The sequence below is a fragment of the Polypterus senegalus genome, chromosome 1 (genome assembly GCF_016835505.1).
Source record: "Polypterus senegalus isolate Bchr_013 chromosome 1, ASM1683550v1, whole genome shotgun sequence".
Classification (NCBI taxonomy): Eukaryota; Metazoa; Chordata; class Cladistia; order Polypteriformes; family Polypteridae; genus Polypterus; species Polypterus senegalus.
Window position 1 is genome coordinate 89011258 of NC_053154.1, and position 23594 is coordinate 89034851.

Here is a 23594-nt window from a genome sequence, read left to right on the forward strand (position 1 = left end):
AGAAAACATGAGTAGCTCTCGGCCATTTTCATTTTGTAAAAGTAGCTCTCAGGGGGGAAAAAAGGTTGGAGACCCCTGGTCTAAAACAGGAAACATTGTGTAAGTTGTAATTAACTATTTTCTGCTAAAGTTTGAGGTAGTGAAGATTGTATTTTTCCTTGCTTCTGTGATTACATTAAAAGCTAATTCCAAAAAAAATGCTCATTCATAATTCTTAGTAACCTTTATATAATGAAGTGTTTTCAAGATTCTGTTATGAAAATACTCCTGTTTTATTATAATTAGTCTCATTGAGTATCTTTTTGCTAGACAGAGCAGACCCCTTTTTTGTATATTTTCAGTCTCACTAATACTTTATTTCAAATTTTAAACAAGGGAAAGAGAAGCTAGGAAAATTCAGTTTGTTACACTGCAAATTTACGAGTTAACTTCCCTGTGGCCCTGTGTTAGGATATAGTGGGTTGGATAATGACTGACTGACTGACTTTCAGTTCTGTCAGTTTAAGTAGTCCACAGAAGCCCAGCAGGAAAACTTCTTGTCATGGCCATTACAAAGATATGATTGTGCATCTCTTAAAGGTTTTACAAATAATTTGAAAGGTTTTACCTATCACGAGGGCCAATATCCACATTTTCCTTAGTTAAGAAGATTATCCAGGCAATTCCACATTTTACTTTTTATACCTTTTCAGTTGACTACAATTACATTTATTTATTTATTATATTTGTTGTTTTTTCTTGAATATAGAGTCTGTCTCCATGATAAAAAAGTGTTTTTGGCCTAATACATGTAAAAATTAAAACTTTATAGTTCATACCATGCTTTCATGAATGTAACTTCTGAAGGGGTCAGATTCCTGCCTAGTGCTGAAAGAGTCTCAGGAGGTTGGGGTGAATTCTTATTACTTTTGATACAGTTTGTTGGTGACGTTCAGGTCATTTCCCCCAACCAGATTTTGCAATAGATAATACAGATTCAGATTGTGTTGTTGAGTTTAGTATGTTCAGCTCATCAACATAAATTTAGCAATTTGTGAAATACTGAGACAAATCATTTCAGCCAGAAGAAGGAATACAGCAATCACCTGAACATTACCCTCTAAAAATGTATTTTGTGGATGCTTCCATCTATGGCTGCTGAAAGCGTTTGCAAAACAAATACAGTACATGCTCACAATGAGAGCGTTTAAAAGATGCACAGACTACATAATCCTTAACAGTAAACCGGTTAAGGGTTTACAAGGCCACATAACCGAGTAATTTGAGGAGAAGTCTACCTGGCATGGCATTTTTGAAACTTGGATTCTATGTTTAACCCAGTAATTGTAAACATGCTTAATGTGTCTCTTTTCCTTCTTTTCTTTCCACTATGTTTTTTTGAAAGAAAGTTTTTTCTTAGATGGCTGAACCATAAAATAATGGATAAAAGACTTAACAAAATTTGAGGTGATGCATTTTTTTTGCTTAATGCAAATTGATCATTGTTTCTTTTTATATTTTCAAGAAATGATGAAATTGTTATGCCAGATGAACACACTGGCCTGGTAAAAGAGAACTATGTTTGGAATGTTCTTCTGCATCGGGGAGCCACAACAGAAGGGATCTTCCTACATGTACCTTCAGGCAGTTATGACCTTGATTTATTTGCGATGACATGGGGGCCCACAATTGCAGCACTCTCCTATGTCTATGATAAGAGCATGGAAGAGACGATCATCCAGAAAGCTATTGCTGGATTTCGGTTAGTAAAGTAACTGCTATATTGTGATTGTGTTGTACCTGAAAGATAATTCTCTTTTCTGTCTAAGATTTGTGTTTAATTATAGTAGTTAATGTAGATCATTTTTCAAAGCAGTGGCATTGTGTCTTTTGTCCCTGTAATTTTTTATTAAGTGAACTTGTGTAAAAAAAAAAAAAAAATTAACAACTTTCTCCCCAAATGAATTTCATTTGCAAATAGTATGGCACTAGTTCAAACATGAAGCAAAAATAATAAAACTTGCTGAATATATCTACTTTGAAGTAGCAAAGCTTCCTTGTACATTTTTAGGTTTGTTTATGACAACAAAACAATGTATTCTGTTCTCTTTAGTGTGTCTAGTGTGAGTGGAATATTTGTGGAAACAGTAACACAAGATGGATGTAGTCAGATAAAAACGCTTTATTACAGGAAATCTGAAAGTCAAATGCATGTTTTAGCTAGTTAGCAAAAAATATCAATATCACTAAAATGATGTGTAAATATCAAAGCTGCCAATTAATCGCTATTAAGGTGTACAATTAATGCATTAAAATTGTCAGTGATTACATTTTTAAATGCAACCCTTAAATGTTTTAATGATGATTTTATGCAAAGAAATGAGGTAAACATAATCGATTAACACCAGTTGAGGGACTGTTTTGAACAAGTGTAGGAGGGCACAGTTAATCTCCACAAATGAAAAGCCACAAAGCTAGCATAACAGAAAATTATCAATTAATAATATCACAGGAGTTTGTATTTTAATGCTTATTGGACATTGCTTTTGTTACACAGAACTGTTCAATAAACAAGCTGGAATAATTTAATATGCTTATGCAAGTGATTATTACACCAGTTTTGTATTAGAAATTAATCTCTGACTCGTTTCTGCTTTACAGAAAAATGTTAATATGCTTGAAGGAAACAGATAAATTGCGATTAATATACAGTTAACTTTGGAAAATTTTAATTGCACTAGTAATCATAATTACATTTTTTTTTCATCAAATTGCAGCCCTATACATGCAGAATTAAAAAATTAAAATATTTGCCTACATTCCTAAACCTCTTCAAAAATCTATATGCCATGGCTAACAGAACTTAAGATATATTGTGTTGCAACAGGATTATTTCTGTGAAGCCAGTAAGATCCTACATCTATAAATCACAGGTCTCCTGAAGAAGATCAATAATCAGATTTACTCCAATGACACTTCTCCATTTTTTGCTTACAGATTTGATCTCAATAGCTTCATCCAAGTATTTTGTTTTTTTCCAACTGACTGTGCAAAGTGTCTCTAGAAGTGTATGTTTAACGGTTCCTGTAACTTTTCCTTTATCAATCAAGTTATGCCTCTTGTCCTCACTCGGTTTCATCAATTTCTACATTCTTACATTCAGAACGTATCAGAACCACTTGCCTTCATTTGTCACATTCAAGATATGGCCTATAGAATTGTGGTAGCCCAGGACATCAATTATGGAAGAAAATACTGTGAATCATAACGGAGAATTGAAGAGTGATAGTGCCTTAGCAAACATTATTAAGGATTATTTATGAACAGATGAATGTATTCATCATAAACAATTAAAAATGTGGAAGATATGTGTATGTTGGAGTCCCAAAATGTTGTTTCATGAAATGAATAATCACTGCATCCACTTCTCCAAGATCCAGAAAAGTCATTGATACAAATTTTTAAACCTAACTATACAATGTAAGTTGAATACCAGTTGCCTTAATGGTGGTAATCTGGAAGAAATCTTTGCAAAAAATATAATTGTTATAAATATAAAATGATCTAAAAATCATCATATGATCCTAAAGATTTTGGATAAATGTTCATGGCCACACTTTAGTTGACCTTTGTGGACATAACAAAAAGAGTGCCTAACACATCACACAATACCTCATCCCTCTGGACCATCCACAGTCCATTGGTTTGTCCTGGCTGCCTGCCTGCACTTATAACAGTGTATGGGAGGAAGAGGGGAAGAAGAACAGGTCAATGTCATCCTTCAGCTTTAACAGCATCAATACCTGGCAGGGACCAATAGCCCTTTCTTCCTGGAGTGTCTCCCAAGCCATCTTCATTGCCTCAGCTTCCATGAGGTTAGTCCCTTGTTTCGTAACTTGCACTGTGAGGGCCTGTAGTCACCATCACTACTACAGTGAGGTTGATTGGTTCAATCCTCATCCAGTCAGACTGTTCATGATTACACCACTGTAAAATAAGAAGGCAAATGCAGATAAGGATTTGGGGCATCAGACGTTTTTTTGGGGTTTTTTTTTGGAATGCTAAGAAGAGCTACTTCTAAGTTGATGTGAGAGATTAATTATGAAAAACTTTCGTTGCTGGTAAAGTTGGTACTGCTTAATGAATGAAAACATTTTCCTACATTCTTAATAAATAACAAAGTTAAATATAGGTTTTGAACATGTGACCAATATTTTGATCACATTTATTAAATAATGAAGATCAAGGAAATACTTTATTCTATATTTGTCTAGTTAAATGAAGGATTCAATAAAGTTTTGTTTAATAAACATAGAGTTTTCTTTCCTTTAATAGGAAATGTGCAATGATATCTGCTCACTATGGACTCAGTGATGTGTTTGACAATTTAATAATTTCTCTCTGCAAATTCACAACACTTAGCAGTGAGGTAAGTTATATTTGATAAATGCTATCAACATCTATTTTTTTCAATTACTGATAGTCCAGACAGTATTCAAGTTTTGAATGGAGTGGGAACAATAGAGTGTTTTTTTTTAACTTAGAAGAAACCTGTTAATTTGTAAATATTATTTCTGATTTGTTATATTGATGATTTTAGATTTTAGGCTGATGTTTGCACATTAAGCCTTAAAACAAAAATAAGTATAATACAATTTCATTAAAGGAAGCAAAAGTAAAGTTTTTTTGTTTTAGCTTAAAATGTGGCAAGGCCTTTGATAAACAGATCATTTTTCTTATTTATACGCTGCAACTTTATTGTTGAATTATTTGTTTTATTAGGTCATCCTTTCTTATCATTAGGTAGTAGTATGGCCTTTTCATAGAAAAACCTATACTAATTTTGTTTAATTTTTTTCCAAGCTAAATCTGTTAATGTAAAACTTTGCATGAAATTTGAATTGTCTTGTAGGATTGATGACTAGCTAATCAAGATAATATTTATTTTGTGGGCTATGTTGCTAGAAGTAAAGACACCAGCATGGTGACACAGAGCAGTTTAAAATCCTATTAGAGAGTATAAGCAGATATGCCAGAATAAGATAACAGGACCTCCTGTTGGCTGATAGACCCAGTGGGGTCTGGTATCATACCAGTCTGCCTGAGGTGAGGAGTGATGGAAAGAAAGAGAGAGGAAGGGACGCCACACAAAATTGGCAAGGGCTTCATCCTTATTAATGTGAGGGAGCAAGTACCCACCTTAATGTTAAAGATTATCTTTTGACTGATGGAGCTCTTACTGTCCCAGATGGAAGCTATAATATTCCTTCAAGATAGTGTTCAGATGAGGGCTGCCTTTAACTTCAGAAGCGACACTGGCAGAGGGCTTTAAAACTGTTTTGAGACAGAGGTGTAAATGTACTTGGAGCTGGATGATGTCTTTGAAATGAAGCCCACTGTAGTGAGAAAAAGAGGACAAGGCCCAAATTGTAAGAGAGAGAGAAAGATGTAAAATTAATACATAAAAAAATTATATATAGCATGTTCAAGAGTAAGCAGCTCTGGTGACCTAATAATATCATTACTTATTATTTGACAGATGTTTCATCCAATTCAACTTACAACATTTGAGATATGATTGGTTACTTATCTTTTGTTTTTCCAGTTGGAGTACAGGTAGATGAAGTGACTTGCTCATGTTCACACAGTGTCAGGACCAGGACTTGAACAAACCAAAATCAGGGTTTGAAGTCCTAGGACCAAAGCCTTAACCAACACAACTCACTGCCTGCCAATAATATTAGCCCTTGGTTTAAAAAAAATGCAGAAAGAAAAGTACTTGATTAACTGGATGTTTTATGTAACTAACTAACAGCACTATAACTTAGGTCTTTTGTCTTACAAAATATATCGCACAAAGCTGGGAAACACAACCAGTATGTAATAAAACATACCTTTTTTATATATTTAAACTCCTTGACTTTATTCCAGATGTAGAGAGATGCTATAAGAGTGCCCTTTCCTGTTACAGTATAGAAAGATGCAGAGAAAGCAACAGATGATATTCTGCACATAAAAGATGTTTTAGTTAATATTACAAGTACCCCATTATTACTTTAGATGGTTATGAATGTGACTCACTGGGTTAGCACACTGTTGTCAGTGTTTATGATTTTCTGTAATAAATTATATTTGTTTTAAGTCTGTAGAAAATCTACCCAATCTTTTTGGAAGTAATACAAAAGCTCAGTTGGCTGCAAAGACTGTATTTAACTTATCGCACCGGCATGGAGACATTCTTCGTGAAGGCTGGAAGAACATAATGGACTCTTTACTTCAATTATTTCGTTCAGAGCTTCTTCCTAAAGCCATGGTAGAGGTGAGAATGCGTTTTATTTTTTCATTTTATCCTTTTGTCTGTCTTGAAATAAAATACTTGCACTTAACCAGACCAAAATCATTAATAAAATTTAATCCAGTTAATCTTATCTAATATTTTTCTAGGAGAAAGGATCAGTATATTCACAGATTGACAGATTTACAAGTTAGCCATTGTGGTGCCTGGCCGGGACGCCCAGGAGGACCGGAGGAGGGCTTGTGCCTCCTCCAGACCGTGAGGGGGCGTCCGTCCTGGTTATGTAGGGGGCCTCGGGTAAAGGGCTTGGAAGCCCAGCCCTGTAGAGACCCGTGGCCAGCTCCCCAATGCCTGCATATCCCTGGAGCCCAGCACTTCCGCCACACCAGGAAGTGCTGGGGGGGAAGACGACAGGGGACACCCGGATGGCTTCCGAGTGTGCAGCCGGCACTTCCGCCACACTGGGGTGTTGCTATGACTGATTGCCGGGAAGCAGCTGGAGCCCATCCGGGTTCCCATATAAGGGGCCATCTCCCTCCAGTCAGGAGTGGATGTTGAGTGGAAGAGGACAGAGCTGGAGAGAGGACGAGAGGCGGCCAGGAGAAAGGCATTGGACTTGTGTGGCCTGGACAGTTGAGGGAACGGTGCAAGAGGCACTGGGGGTGCACGTGAGCACAACTTGTAAATAATTGTTGTAAATAAACGGTGTGTGGTGGAACTATGTTGTCCGTCTGCCTGTGTCCAGGTCCCAGTTCACACCATCCCTTTTTTAGAATACTCTGAGCCAACTGCATTTCAGAAATCTGTATTTTTTGGATTACAGAATTTTCTGAACCTAGAGGACCATGGCCAGTGTCAGGTTTGGAGAAAATCTAGGTGGTTTGCAACGATATTCCAGTGTCTCTAGTTTATGTAAATTTGTAATGTGTTATAATGCTTTGCGAGGCCAGTATGACATCACAGAGCTGCCCATATTACTGTCCACTGAAGTGCTTGATAGTGTTGTGCAACATCCTTTTTTTCCCCCCACTCATGGTCATTTCAGCCATCAGGATTTTTCAATTTCTGTATGTGGTTAGCTAGTGAGCTAAAAATGGTGAAAATGCGTCCTGAAGCCACAAAGGTTGAGAAGTACCGCCAGATTTACTTCCTGCATACATAAAAAAAAAAAAAAAAAACTTGTAGTATTATGAATTCTGCTACCACATATAAAAACACTACTTCCTGTGCCATTGCAGCTTAGCACTGCATGGCTAATTATGCATGCAGTGTAGCTATGTGCCCAGCAACATCTCAGAATAAACCTTGAAGGAGCCCTCCCTTTCCCTCTCCCTTCATCAAAAAACACAGGTCACACTGTGAAATAATAAAAGCAAAACATTAACTACTGTTTACAAGGAGCTTCTTTCTTTTTGGTTGAAGAAGAAAGTGTGAAGCATCTGCAAAGTTTCATGGGAAACAAAAAAGACAGTACACAGTGCCCAGATCCATGATTTCAAGAAATGGAATGAGCCAAACCCATGTCACTGTTTCAGGGCATGGCTAGTTTGTGCCCCAGGATTTGCACATTCTCAGTGCAATGATCTAAGTTTTTACATACTGCTATTTGTGGCTGTTTGATGTATTTTAATTGTGGTATTCATTCAATCTAGATCTTGTTGCGTGGTGCACCGTGAAGCAGTGATCATTACTGCTGCCTCACAGCACACATCACATAATTGGCCAAAATTATCAGTCCAGCTTAGTTAGTAGACTTTTCCCTAGACAGTTCATCATTATACTCCACTCAAAACTAGTTCAGTTCCTTCTTCCTATTTGACTTCAATGCATTTGTGGAGTTCAACAGAGTTTGCAAACATTTCTGAGATTGCGCTAATTTTGAGGTGAAGCAAATTTAGCGGGATCATGCCTCAGTGTAACTGACAATTTCAAGTATAAAGTATCATTTCAAAGCATAATACTATTCATCTCTTCAGTCTATCAGAAGACACTGCCTCTCCTTTCTAGGATTCAGCTACGCATAAACAGGTTAATTTCATAATCAGTCTTTGAATACTAGATTTCCTACTAGTGCTGTCAACAAGTAGAGAGGAACGCATTGACACACCTTCCCACACTGAGAGGAAGGAATCTGCTGAGCAGCTTAACAGATATGCAGCCATATTCCAGGCACTGCATGGTGGGTTTTCTAGGCGATTTGAAGATTTCAAAGCAGTGGAAACTGAATGTTCCCCATTTTCTCTCTTTTTACTTGAAGTCTGATGCATTGCTAGCAGATCACTTCAAGTCACTGCCATTACTGACATTCTATAATTCTCTCAAAAAAGAGAATTTCCCACACTTGAGAAGACTAGTGCAGTGAATGCTTGTCCTCTTTGGATCAAAAGACATACAGTATGTGAATAGACATTCTCAGTAATGAAATTAAACAAATCCAGGTACAGATCTTCTTTCAGTGAATACCATCTGTCTGTTGTACTGTGAATAGCAACATCAGGAATTATATCTGACTTAAGTGCACTAGTTCATCAAATACTTCATTCTTCCTAAGTTATCAAATATACAGAGAGAGAGAAAAACTTTATCAGAGATTAATAGAGTACAGTTTATTTCTTATTTTGGTTTTTTTTTTATTTTACACAATCAGGAATTGCAGGTTGTGTTAGAAAGTATGTTATAGTGGGTGCATGTTCCATGTTTCAATAAATAATACAAACTGTGAATATATGGTCTATATTAATATTAAGGTGAAAAAAATAAATATAACATGTTTGTCGTAGTGTAACAGTTGACAGAATGTGTTGAGCCCTCCTCAACAAGTTGTTTTTTCTCATTTATCCTTGCCATAAAAAATAGTTTCCTACCCTGATCTAGTGTTCTCTCCTTATAGTTTTATCATTTTAATCAACTCTGTGTATGTGGATTAATTGTATTTAAGTTGTAAATCATTTTAAATTTTATAAAAAAATAAATAAAAATTTAAATTAATTTTATTTACCTTGTATGTCTGATTTTAATAGGTTGAAGACTTTGTTGAGCCTAGTGGAAAAATATCACTTCAAAGAGAAGAAACACCTGCTAACAGGTAATTAAATACCTAATTATAATTTTAGTAAGATGAGAAAACTTGGGAGGAAGCAATTCTCAATTTTTTTATTTTTAATAAATTTGCAAAAATCTCAAGTAAACTTTTTTCACAGTGTCATTATGGGGTGTTGTGTATAGAATTCTGAGGAAAAATGAATTAAATCCATTTTGGAATAAGGCTGTAACATAACAAAATGTGGAAAAAGTGATGTGCTGTGAATACTTTCTGGATGCACTGTATGTATGCTGTTTTGAATTATACAATGAGTATACTAATACTTCTGGCTTCCCCTCATAAGATGTACTTTTAAGTATCAAACCCCATATTGTATATTCTAATTTAACATTTCCTGTGTGTAATACTTACATTTACCCAAATTGAATTCAATATTTCATAAATCTGACCAAGCCTTTATGGGGTCAATGTCTCTCTGTAATTATTTAGCTGATTTAGATTATTGCTTTTCCATCTACTGAAATATGTACTACAAACATAAACAGGTTGTTATTTACATTCTTACTCATTTTTTGAAGGGTTAACGTAAATCAAACAATATTTTTAAGCTGTGGCTTACTTAAAGTTTTTCCTGTCTGACTTATTTTTAAACAGAGGAGAATCTGCAGTTATGAGTTTTGTAAGCTGGCTACCTTTGCTAGGTGCTGAGCAGTCAGGATTAAGAGGCCCCTCTACTGAAAACCAAGAGGCAAAGCAAATGGCACTGGACTGCATAAAGGTAATACTATTTCAACTACTGTATGTTTTGAGTGTATTTTTGTGGATATTTATTGCATGCTGTCAAGAAACATTTATATGTGGGCACTTGTTTTGGGATTAAGGTGGCTTCATTTCTACATATTCTTTTAATTTTGGGTTGTCTTCTGTAGCATTAGCACACATGTACCCCTAAGTATATAATGAAAGATAGTTGCACCTCTCCCATGCTAGACGAGACCAGGAAATGTAATCACTTAAAATTCAGAGTTTTCCATATGACTGATTGTTAAGATTATGAATTTATACATCTTACAGTTTTTCTTACAGGGTTCTTTATGGAAAGACTAAAACAAGTTAGCATTCTGCATTATGTTAAATCAAGTTTCCAGTTTGTTTAATCATTTTATAGAGAGAAATCTTTTAACCAGAAAAAAATAGCAAATAGTGAGAAAGAGAAGCACATCTATCTAAGAAGTAAAAAAGATGTATGGTAGAAAGCAAAATCAAGACTTTTTTATTGTACAGATGTGCATTAAATAAGAGAGTACCATAGTGCAGTAATTGACTAGCTATGCTGTGCACTTAACAAAAATGTTGTGTCTCTCTTCATACTTATATTATTTTAATTTTTTTATGGTACTTGTTACAATAACAGAAAGATCCCAAAGTTACTGCCAGCCCAGCAGAACTGTGTTGCCTTAGTTGCTCATTTTACTACAACATGGCTGAGACCTGCAACAGGCATAATGCCAGTCCGTTAAAAAGTGATTGAATATTGTGTGTGCTAGGATGAGTTCTATGAAATGATGTGGCTGTGGCCTTCATTTTGTAAGTGTTTGACTTGTTTGTTCTCCCTTTTACCCCTCTTAAGCAATGTGACCCTGAGAAGCTCATTACTGAAAGTAAATTTCTTCAGTTGGAATCGCTTCAGGAGTTAATGAAGGTAAAACTACAAACAACAGATTAAAAGTTTATTTCAGGTGCAACTCTTTGTGGAGCTTAATAAAAAGATGATTATTTGTTTCCCTTTTATTTATTTGGTGCTTTCATTGTTGCAATTATATTAATGCATCTAACAATTTCAAATACCCCACCGAGAGAAAGATAAGAATTGGGAAATTGCTATAAAGTAATCATTCAAAGAAACAGGTATTGCCAGAGAGTTAATAAGTATGTGCTCAGCTTATGCAATTAAGAGAGAAAAATAATTCATTTAGAATGTAATTTTCCCATTTTACTTGTATTATGATTCTTCTAGCTGAACAAGGTGACACAATGTGTTAGCAATGTAGTGTTGTCACAATAAAATGTTCATTCAGAAGCAATATATCATCTGGAGTTACTTCAAGTAAAGCAATTAAAAAGTTTAGGATTATTGTGGTCACAAGACTGATAGACAAGCAAGTGAATATTTTATATTAAGAGGCTTTAAGCAGGGGGCTTCTATAAAACATGTGACCCACGGCAAGGTTATTATAGTTTTGCCTTTTTACATTAGTTTTTATTTCTATATTTTTTCTGACCTTACTTGGAAATTCAGTTTAGTTTTAGTTTTCCTTCATCGTGTATTTTTAGTTTTAGTTTAGTTTTTATTTCACAAAGACACTTCTATTTTTTTTTTTATATATATTAGTTTTAGTTTTAGTAATTATGGCATGGAGCACCTATGGAGTTTTGTGTCACAGTCAGACAGAACTGTACACTTAACAGATTTGGATAAAAGTTTAATGTTAGTGGAAGCTTAATATACTGCCTGGTTTACTATCTGGTTTTGTTTTTGTCTGATAAAAACAAGCATAATCAAAACTAGACACTGAATATGAACAATTTTACACAATTTTATAATTTTTAAAATATTTTCTCATGAAAATCACAGGGGCTTAGGAAGAACAGGGCTCTTAGACTTGGATCAATGTGCAGACCCCACTTAGCTATATTGAGGGAAACAAAGAACAACAAGCATATAGTGTGAAAGGTTAGGGGTGGTGAGTCTAGAATAGCCCACCATAAAAACAGTAAACCCATAATGAGCAGGGCAAGAGCAGGTAGTAAGAGTACGGACAAGCACAAAACAACAGAGACAGCGTATGAGATTAAGAACAATATATACATTATCCAAACCTGTTTATCCAGGGTAGGATTGCAGGAAACCTGGAGCCTACTGCAGCAGGTTTGGATGTAAGGCAGGAAAAATCCCTGGTATGAATATGTATGATATGGCTGATGTTAAGGGCAAAAAGAATATGATATTTCAACTATCTATTTTGAGAGAGAGAAAAAAACATTGAAAAAAGGGAGACAAATATTTTAAAATATAATTCTACTAATGGATTACTGTCACAATTTAAGGTATTTTGACTTGTGAATATGAACTAAAAAAGGTAAATGAATACATATGAAATAAATACAAAAACCCATTAGTAGTTTTTCATCACTTGTCAAACTCTCCACCTTTGTTTGTATCGCTTCATTGTTAAACGATGTTTTTAAAGCAAAAGTGACTGGTCAGCAACAATATGCTGATCTTGTATGATGACCTAGTCAGTCTCTTGATCAGTGCCGTTTTATTTTCAAAAACCGGGAGTGGTCTCCCCTCGACTTACTTGTATACTCAGATATGGGGATGGATATTTGAGGAGTAAACTGCAAGACAAAGATTATATTTTTATATTATGTACATTAAGGAACCATAAACAACAAATCAAATTAATAATATATTAAACAATTATTATAAAAGTAAAATTGAATAAATCGGACTCTGCAGCTGTATAAATAAATTAAAAAAATAGAGGATGTGTTCAGGTAAAGTACTACTTCCGGGTGATGGATATGGCCCAAAAGTTAATACAGATCTACAATTGTGGTGTAACAACCACATGCTGAATTTCATCCATCTATCTAATTGCGTTTTTTTTTTTAGTTATCGTGTTTACACACACGCGCACGCACGCGTACACACACAATTCCAAAAAACAGTTTTGTTGTACACTGGTTAGTCTATAATGTCAAGATTAATTAAAATATCGAGGTTGAATTTTTTCATGATTACTATACTTTCTGTATACTTAGTATATGAGAAAGTAAAAACAATTTCTCCTGTGCGAAGTGGCAGGTGAATTGCTGTCAAGAAAAAAGCAGACACCTGAGAAATAAACTGAAACGTTACTCACTCGTGATTTTTCTGTCCATATGGTAAACGTTTTGTTCACCAGCACATTCTGCTTTCAGCCGATTGAATTACATCTTGATATACAACAAGCACAAAGAAAGGCGGCACGCAAAACACTTTCTATTTCTCACGCTTTACCCACCCGCAGTCCGCTTGCTCTGTCACCGCAAATGCTGTGTGAACAGCCGCCCTCTGTCATCAGCCACCATTCACTGGATGAATATATGCGGGCGGCTCGTGGTGGATGACTTTCTGTTTTAGAGTTAAAACTTACAAGGGTTAAAGACTAACGGCAAGAATATTCATTCAAAAATTAAAAATATTTTAGTAAATTATTATTTTATTTCAGTTAGTCTTTCCAGCTACTTTAATAGTTTCGTTTAGTTTTAGTTTTTCATTTCGGTTTTGTTAGTTATTTTATTTCAGTTTACAAAAATGTTTTTTTTTAATAATAGTTTCAGTTTTGATTTTAGTTTTCATCAACTATAATAACCTTTGTCCCAAAGTACATTTGTGGCAGGCTAAGTCAGAAGAGACATATATGGTGTAATGTTTCGAGTAGATAAAGGAGGAAACCCTTGTTTATTTTTTAAAATCTCCTTTCTTGTAATAAAAGGTGATGAAAGGATGTATTTGAGTCAGTTTTTCATTAGGTGTAAATATATTAATAATATGCAAGTCTCTGAAGTTCTCCAAGTATTTATACAGGTATATACAAGTATATATATATATATATATATATATATATATATATATATATATGTATGTATGTATGTATGTGTGTGTGTGTGTGTGTGTGTGTGTGTGTGTGTGTGTGTGTGTGTGTGTGTGTGTGTGTGTGTGTGTGTGTGTGTGTGTATTCTATTATTTATTGTTTATTTAATGGTTGATAAAAGTGTGGTTATTATCTGCATGGGTGAAATTAACAGTTACCATTTTAGTCTTCAAGTGGCCCAAGCAGTGGTACCATATTTAACATGTGTTTCTACAATGGTGGTCCTCTGATGAAAGAGCAGACCATATATAAAATGTTGTAGGATTTTCATTCTGTAGCCATCTAAGCAGGTTCAATTTCATTGTTCATAACCTTAAAATATATTCCCAACCTAGTTTTAGAATTAAAATTTAAAATGCTGCCTGAGAAATTGTTTTACGTATATGAAGAATTTATTATTTGTGCATTTTTTTTTTGTATTTCAAATAAATGAAATTATACTTGTTTTCAGGTGTTAAAAATGGTTGGAATTCACAGGATATAAAATTTAGATAGTAATGTTAAATCACTCAGTTAACTTGAAATAAAAGTGTGACCAGTAAGTACTACCTAATGCACTAGTTAGTCTGCCTGAGATCAAATTGTAATTTTACAGGTAGAACAGGTGATGGCAGTAGAGTTATTAACAAAGTAATAGAACATGATGGCTAACCTGCACAGCCTTGAATTCGTCTTTTTCCCCATGTTGTTGTGTATTGGACAGAGACATCTAGATGTCAGGTTTCTAATTAAAGAAGCATAGTGAAGATATCACTCACTCAGGCAATGCCTGAAGTCAGAATTTTTTTTTTTCCATTAAAGAGTTTTGTGGCATGCAACATTACTTGTAAAGTGGCTGGAAACTGCATTTTCTCACGCAGCTACTATTTGGACTGCTGGTTTTTAATACATCTCTTTAAAAACTGCTTTAAATTTGCAGTGTTGTTCACTGTGCTTAGTCATAGTTTTTCTAAATAGATCAGTTTGATTTTGAAAGGTTAGATGTCCTTAACTATAGTTGTTTTCTTGCCATAGTTTTGTTTTAGTGGTTTAAATTAGCAGATTCGGGAAACAAATGAATATATATTTTGTTTTTTTAACTTTTTAAAGAAAAAATCAAATACATTGCTAGTAGTGAAAGTTTAGTGCATCTACTATATATTTTGGGTAACATCTATAGTTTCTTTCGAAATTCAGTTTGGTTGTGGATATATGGCTTTATGAGTATCATTTATTATAAGGAGCTACATATATAAATATAATGTGTGTGATTAAAATTTCACACAGTACTTTTTTTCTGCAGGCCCTTATCTCTGTAACTCCAGATGAGGAAACTTATGATGAAGAAGATTCTGCTTTCTGTCTGGAGATGCTTCTGAGAATTGTACTTGAAAACAGGCAAGCATTTTAATGCTTTTAAGACTCTGTACTCAATATACAACAGAATAAAGTAAATGAAGTTATTCTAATATTAAAAACACACACAGAAACACTGGCATTTATTTTGTGTTCTATAGGCAACATGATTTAAGGCATCCGTGATTAAAAATGTTTACTTTTTTGAAGAACAAAATCTTTTATACACTTGCATTTTCTCTTCTGTTTAAACAGAGATCGGGTCTCATGTGTGTGGCAGACGGTAAGAGACCACCTGTGCCAACTTTGTGTTAATGCTACTGAAAACTGCTTTCTGGTGGAGCGTGCAGTTGTAGGTTTGTTGAGACTTGCCATACGACTTCTTCGTAGAGAGGAAATCAGCTCACAGGTATGCTTTTTGTTTCTCCATATAATAAATATAGTTTGTATAGTCTAAGTTGTGAAGTCATTTATATTTTATTACCATTTTTTGGAGGAAAGTTTACAACTAATATTTTAAAAGATCTAAGAATTGCTGTGGAATGAGGAGGGGAACTGTGATTTCTTACATATCATAAAGTTATAAAAACTGTTTCCGCAAGCAGAAGGGAAGACTTGCTTTTTCTTTTACATAAAGACAACATGATTATAAGGTATACCTGGCAATTTAATTTATTGAGATGACGTTGAGCTGTGGGGGCATCTGCTTATTTGCATCTTAGTTTCATTTAAAAGGACAGTTCCACACTTCTGGGCATTTTGCTTTTTATATTTGCTTATGCTATCATTTTATCGTAAAAACATTTTTTTAACAATTTTGAAAATAGACCATTAACTCGTTTACTAATTAAATTTTTCAGGTTCTTCTTTCTTTAAGAATCTTGCTCATGATGAAGTCAAATGTTCTTTTCCGAGTGAGCCGGGAGATTTCTTATGGACTTCATGAATTACTGAAGACTAATGCTGCCAATATTCACTCCAGTGAGGACTGGTACACCATTTTTTCCCTGCTTGAATGTATTGGAGCAGGTGTTAAGCCACCTCCATCTGTTCAAGTTACAGTTGGCCCAGATACTGACACAGGTAATCACAACTTGGAAATTTAACACTCAGAATTCAATTTACTGTTCAGTATTTGCATATTAACTGGAGTATTATTCAGATCTAAAATTATAATAAAGCAATCCCCAGTAAAGTGATTGCTGCTTTGGAAATTGGCTTGACTCACTATTCAATTGACCATGTTATGTTCAGAATAAACTTATTTTACAGAGGACACCATTCCTTTTAATATGCAATGGTTATATGTACTTATTTTTATTAAGAACATACGTAAATTGTAGGGCTGGGCAAGTTAACACATTATTGTGTTAACACATTAATTAATTAACGCCGACAATTATTTTATTGCGTGTTAACACAGTTTTTGTTATTAAGGTATTATTATTATTATTAGCCATTGATAGAGATCAATGATCTTCATGTTACAGCCCTTTTCAATACGCTTTTGCTAGAAGGAAAGTTAGTTTTGTGGATTTGACCTTGATTCCCTGCGCATGCATGAGTAGCAAAGAGCAAACAGCTTCTAAAATGGCACGTGGACAGATACCAAAGTGAATGCTCAAACAAAATAATCCGTGGATGACTTTTTTTCGTATTATCGCTGAATCGAACTCTGATTTGTCAGACTCTGATTTTGGTGCAAGTGATTTGGAGATGTAGATCAAAAACGAAAGTAAGGTACCAGCATCAGCCGATCGGTAAAACAGGCAGCAACAGATGTTTTATGTTGATTTATGTGTGAAATCATTACTTTGTGCGCTTTTCAGAAAACTGAGTTTTTTTGGAAAAAATATTAGCCCTCAAAGAGTTGATACTGAACATGAACTGTTTATGCTGCTCCCAGATAAAAAAAAAAATGTTTCTGCTGATACCTGTTCAGATAAAAAAGAAATTGGATTTAGAAATGTTAACTTGCTGTTGCCCGGAAGGTGCCTGCTATAATGTTGTGATGGTGGCTCTGGATTCTTGAGGATAACTTGTTTTTCTATAACAAACTAGATAAGATGTTAATGCCCCAGCAATGGCAAATAGCTTTGGTTTGTGATTTGATTTGATTACATTAATGTTGAAGTTGCCATTTACAAGAAATATTTTAACTGCTTCTATGTAAAGGGAATACTGCTGTTAAAAAGCACCTTGATTTGTTTAAAGTGTTTGCAAACCAAATACATGCAATACACTACTTCTGAGTTCATGATTGAATTTTGTGCAAAACAATTTGATTGTTATGATTGTCTGCGATTAATCACGAATGATTGCAAACAACCACGTGATTAATCGTGATTAAAATTTTTAATCATTGCCCAACACTAGTAAATTGACATTAGGTTTCCAATTGTAACATTTGTTATAAATTTGTACTATTTTATATCAGGTGCACAGTCGGACAGTGAGGTTTCCTCCTACCATTCCAGTGAGATCACTCTTGATCGTGGTTATACCTCAGACTCTGAAGTCTATGCTGATCATGGAAGACAGTCAAAGATGCATCGATCTGTAACTGATGTGGATGTTGCAAACAGTGGTTGGTTGGTGGTAAGGTCTATATTAATATTTCACTAATAGCTAATATAAAAAAATAAACATTTATATGGCACATTTCCATAGGAAAAGTGTAGCTGAACGTGCATTACAAAAATAAGACAAGGAATTTCACTCACAAAGAAAATAAAAAATATTGTATTGGTAAATATTAGGGAGACATCTTACCTTCTCGGCCACATGTTCTCCCCAAGACCATAGCAACAGGATGGGCATCTGCCTTAGGCAGCTGGTTTTAATAGCAGTCTTTTTTGGAGCTTCACTAATAGAGAAGTATCATCATCTTAATGGCCACAGTGGTTTCTAACTGCATGGGAGCCTATTACATAATGGCAGGCTTCTCTCTCTCTTTTTCGATCCCTGCATGCCCACATAGAGGACCTGTGGTTGGGTTTGCTGGGCTGAAGGACATCTCCCTAAGTGAATTCCTGAACAGAGACAAGATATAATAGGTTTTTTCAATTATTTATTTATACAATGTTTCTATACTATAAAATAAATGATGAGTACACATTTCTCCATATTTACTTTAATATTCATTTTTTGGAAATGAGTTACATTGTAATTTGCCATTTGCTTTTTTTTTATTTTTATTATGCTTGAAATGTATTAATTTTTTATTTCAGGTGGGTAAAGATGACCTAGATAACAGTAAAACTCCAGCATCAAGTGGAAAGCAAGCCCCTGCATTGGTTAACCAATATAGCCTAACATTAGGCCAAGACTTAGGACTTCATGACACAAAATCTCTCATCAAGTGTGTTGAGTCCTTGTCTTTCATTGTGCGTGATGCTGCACACGTAACACCAGAGAACTTCGAACTCTGTGTCAAAACTATACGCCTTTTTGTGGAAGCAAGTCTCAATGGGGGTAATGGTAATTCTTAATAAAATCAATTGTTTGTTTACTGTATAAAATGCCATTTTTTAAAGTAATAATTACAGTTTATACAAAGAGCAGCCATACTATGAAGAGTCGGCAACAACCAGTCCAAATCTGAAGCTACCGTACCTTTTCAAAGTATTTGAATGTTCATTTTCCTTTCATACTCCAGGGCTTTTCAAATTGTTCTAGTAGCAATGTATTCACTTACCATTGTAGAGACTGGCGCAGACACGTTCATGTCACCCACAATATGTTTATTTACAATCATATATATACAAAAGTGCACCACAAACCCCCAAAGTCCTGGCCACAATGCCTTACTTCCTTCTTCAGGCTGCCTCCTTGCCTCCTCCAGTAGGCTCAGTCCACTCCACTCCCGACTCTCGCCCTGAATGAAGGGAGGCGGCCCCTTTTATTATCACCCGGATGTGCTCCAGGTGGGTTCCGGCAATCACCCGCCGACACGCCCCTGTGTGGCAGAAGTGCCAGCTGCATCCCCGGAAGCACTCCGGGTGTCCGTGCTCTTCTTCCCCCCCAGCACTTCCTGGTGTGGCGGAAATGCTGAGGTCCAGAGCTCCCAAGGCATGGGAACGCCCCCTGTCGGTGATCACGGGCCCCTACAGGGTGAAGCTTCAACGCTCTGTGCCCGTGGCCCCCAAAGCAACCAGGATGGCGGCCCCCACGTGATCCAGGGCACACGTAGACCCTCCTCCGGTCCCTCAAGGCTTACCGGCCGGGTCGTTGCCCCTGGCATCCCTGACACCAGCTTCACTGAAAACTAAAACATACAGGGGACATCTGCTTCTTTATTATAAAAGATCAAATATATGTTTTAGTCAAGTTTTTGTAATGACATCCCTGGCAAGTTTTAGTAATTTAAAGACTTTGATGAGAGAAAGACAAGAATAGAATTTCATGTTAAATATTGAAATCTTTCTGCTTGTTAATTTTACTAAAATAATTCTTTATGGCATACAGAGAAAAAAGAATCAGTTAGTAATTAGTGCTTACTATGGTCTCAGGAACTATACCAGTTGTAAAAAGTTGTTGACATGGGCTCTGCCCTTAGCTCATCTTGGTGCACAACTTCCTCCTATTCTGGAAGCAGCATTTGTCTGTTGCTTTTGGATTGTTTTTGCCGGCATCCTATATGCCTACCCAAGTATGACTAAAAATTATTTTGTAGATCAAGGACCTGTCGGTAGACAGCTTGGTTTTGCACTTTCAACTTATATCTAACAGACTGCAATGGGAATGTCATGAGAAAGGTCACTTAGTCCAGTGTTATGTAAAAACAGTCACACAAGACTCAAAACAGCAGTGTTCAATCTTGTATATGTATAGGTTATTTAAACTTATTGTATAGTTATGCCAGTTTCAATGTAAAAATATTTAAATTTAAAGTTCTTATAACCCAGCAAGAAATATTAACATTTCTATAATACTTTATGAGTAGAAATGCTAGAATACATTTCTTTTAGCACATTGCATTTTCGTACTGATTAAATACTAGCCGTACACTGGGGCTCCACCCTCATAGTAGTAAAATAGGACAGTGGGGAGGGCCTGCCCGTACTCGTACTCCCGACGTCACACTTCCCCCTCCCCTCAGTCTGCAGCTTCTTTCTCAGATTAGTGGGAATATATCTCTCCTGCAAGCCAACTATGATTCTTACCACGATGAGAGAAGTCACAAAATCAACTGGAATGTTCCAGCAAATTATAGAAAAATACATTAAGTAGTTCTCTTGTGAAAAGTGGATAGACAGACAGACAGACGTTGGATTTTTTTTCATGAAGGATAACTAATTATTGTAATTATTTGAGCAATAATCTTGATTATTGTTTCAGTCAGACTTGCTTTCTTGCCAGAAGTTGGTGTACTGCTGTATTGCTGAATGCTTCATTTATTCTGATTCAGGCACACCTAATATGTAGCACCACACCATGCCATCTAATAGTACTGAGTTTTAGCAATACCTAGCCAGCAGTGTTTTGATGTTTTAACTTCATATACTTATGTGCATTTGTTTTATTAGGTTATAAAACACATGAAAAGAAAACCAAAAGCCATAAATATGACTCTAAATCCAATCGATTTCGAAAGAAGCCTAAAGACAAGGAAGGTTCCTCCAAGAGAACAAGACCATTATCTCAGAGGCCGTACCGTTCCCACAGTGATGATGAGGAAGATGAGGGAATTCCAGCCAGCTATCACACTGTGTCATTACAGGTTAGTCAAGACGTAAGTATGGCTGAGCTTTCCCATTTTCTTTCTTCTCCCTGAAAAGCTGTGTGCAGTGACTTTTTGTAATAAAATTTCAACATTTTAACTATTTTCTATAATAACAAATATAGTAATATGCTCATGAAAACATCCATTTGAAAATAATCCTCTGTGTACAGTAGAATGATAGATGTTAAACTGTTAGGAAAAAATTATACATTTTTCCAGGAAAATAAACAGAATCAATTACTTTAAGGTGTAATAATTATTAGTTAAGTCCTAATGTGCAAAACCATATTACTTGAAATATAGTATATGATAGATCCTTCACTTTAAAATGTTTAGTTTGGCAGGTTTTTATGAATTAAAACGAAATACTAACATGCAATGATAAAGACACAAGCTGCAGTGTGACATGAATTTGAATTGCATCTTGTGGGGTGGTGAAGAGTTCCAGATACTTGTGTAGTGATAGAAGTTCCCCTGTACTCCTTAACTTATTGTATGGTGGTGTTGCTGTTTACCCTTCACTATAAGGTATATTTGTAATATATTTGGTTATATATGAAAATAACCCTAAAATAAAAATATTTATTTACTGTACTGTTATGCTGCATACGTGTAAATAATATAAACTGAACATTTTACTTCAGAATGCAGAATTCTGTTTGTCATTGTTTTTGAAACTCTTGCTGTTCATATATGTAAATAGCAATATATTTGGGGGATCCTAAGGGTTTAACTAGAGCAAAAAATCTTTATATAGATGACATGGTACTTTTTACTACTAATCCATATTCATTACTGCCATTTGTATTATATTTATTGAGACATTCTGCAAAATTTCTAGGTTTAAGATAAATTTGAAGTACTGTTTTGCATGTTATTGATGATGAGCACTTCCAAAAAAATAAAAGAAAGCGATAAAAACATAAAACATTACATAGAACCTCCAAGATTAGCTTTTTTGTAGCAGGCTGTGCACTGTATTTTAAGGAAAATACTTTTGTTTACCTTAGGAGTGTGTGTGTGCGTAACTCTTATGTGAAATAATAGTTTAAACTTTTCCTAAGTAGTAATTTGATTATCTAATATATTGTTCTCTACTTTTCTGTTATTGTTATTCCGCTGTTTTGTATGTGTGTTTAGCTCTTGGACTTAATGCACACTCTCCACACACGAGCAGCCAGTATCTATAGTTCCTGGGCTGAGGAGCAGCATCACTTAGAAGCAGCAGGCAAGAAGATAGAAGCTGATTCTCGGACACTGTGGTCTAACTGTTGGTGCCCCTTACTCCAAGGTATTAAAATAATCCAAAGTAATAAAAAGATGACTTTTTTGTTAGAGTCTTGTAAGTAACAATAGTGTTGAATTCAGAAAGAAATTATGAGTATATGACAGGAATCAATGCAGTCCATCTGGCTAGTCATGTTACCCTGCAGCTACATTAGCCTGGTATTGTATGCTACCTATGTATTTTTTGAAAAACAACTTCAACAACAAGATTGAGCATTTTGTTGTACAAGGCAACCAACTTCTAATAATAAATAATAATGATACATTTTATTTATTTGTAAGCACCTTTCTAAACACTCAAGGACACCGAACAATAGATAAAACACAAAATTATAAAGAAAAGTAAAATACAAAAATTAGACTGAGCAATTGTAATCAAATAGAAAAAGCAGTCTTAAACAAATGAGTTTTAAGTTTAGACTTGAAACGTGAAAATGATTCAATATTTTTAAGTTCGGGTGGAGTTCCAGAGCTGTGGTAAGACGGACGAAGGGGACAGTCAAGTGGATGAAGGAAGAGGGTCTCAGGGTATGGGAGGGAATGGCAACATATTTTGAATTGAATTCGGAATTGAACTGGAAGCCAATGAAGCTGCTGCAAAATGGGAGTGATATGGTGAATAGAGGGGGTTCTGGTAATGATGCGGGCAGCTGAATTCTGGACCAGTTGTAGGAGTTCTCTCTCTTCTTATTGTACCTGCAGATTCATTTGAAAGCCCTCAACTGTTTTTTGTCTTATGGGTGCTTCCATTATAGTGTGGTACACTCATGTAGCTTTATTTAGCCATAGAATGATTACAAACCGGCACGGTGGCGCAGTGGTAGTGCTGCTGCCTCGCAGTTAGGAGACCCGGGTTCGCTTCCCGGGTCCTCCCTGCGTGGAGTTTGCATGTTCTCCCGTGTCTGCGTGGGTTGCCTCCGGGCGCTCCGGTTTCCTCCCACAATCCGAAGACATGCAGGTTAGGTGGATTGGCGATTCTAAATTGGCCCTAGTGTGTGCTTGGTGTGTGGGTGTGTTAGTGTGTGTCCTGCGGTGGGTTGGCACCCTGCCCAGGATTGGTTCCTGCCTTGTGCCCTGTGTTGGCTGGGATTGGCTCCAGCAGACCCCCGTGACCCTGTATTCGGATTCAGCGGGTTAGAAAATGGATGGATGGATGGATGATTACAAACACTCAATCATCAAGGAGCTGAAAAATATTTAAATAACTGGAAAAAATTCCACACTCGG

The 23594-nt window shown here is 35.6% G+C and overlaps 1 protein-coding gene across 5 annotated transcripts in view; it reads left to right on the forward strand.

Annotated features, from left to right (window-relative positions):
- The window catches only part of gbf1 (golgi brefeldin A resistant guanine nucleotide exchange factor 1), a 334724-nt gene that overhangs the window by 295827 nt on the left and 15303 nt on the right, over window positions 1-23594 (forward strand). For 2 of the 5 annotated variants that reach the window (XM_039753118.1, XM_039753111.1), the window contains 13 exons: window positions 1505-1741; window positions 4315-4408; window positions 6122-6298; window positions 9295-9359; window positions 9972-10095; window positions 10948-11019; window positions 15303-15397; window positions 15611-15764; window positions 16216-16438; window positions 17793-17953; window positions 18586-18835; window positions 20884-21089; window positions 22221-22371. In XM_039753118.1, coding sequence (XP_039609052.1) covers window positions 1505-1741; window positions 4315-4408; window positions 6122-6298; window positions 9295-9359; window positions 9972-10095; window positions 10948-11019; window positions 15303-15397; window positions 15611-15764; window positions 16216-16438; window positions 17793-17953; window positions 18586-18835; window positions 20884-21089; window positions 22221-22371 — 2009 coding nt within the window. The remainder of the gene's footprint in view (window positions 1-1504; window positions 1742-4314; window positions 4409-6121; window positions 6299-9294; window positions 9360-9971; window positions 10096-10947; window positions 11020-15302; window positions 15398-15610; window positions 15765-16215; window positions 16439-17792; window positions 17954-18585; window positions 18836-20883; window positions 21090-22220; window positions 22372-23594) is intronic. The other 3 variants (XM_039753120.1, XM_039753119.1, XM_039753121.1) reach the window with 3 other exon arrangements.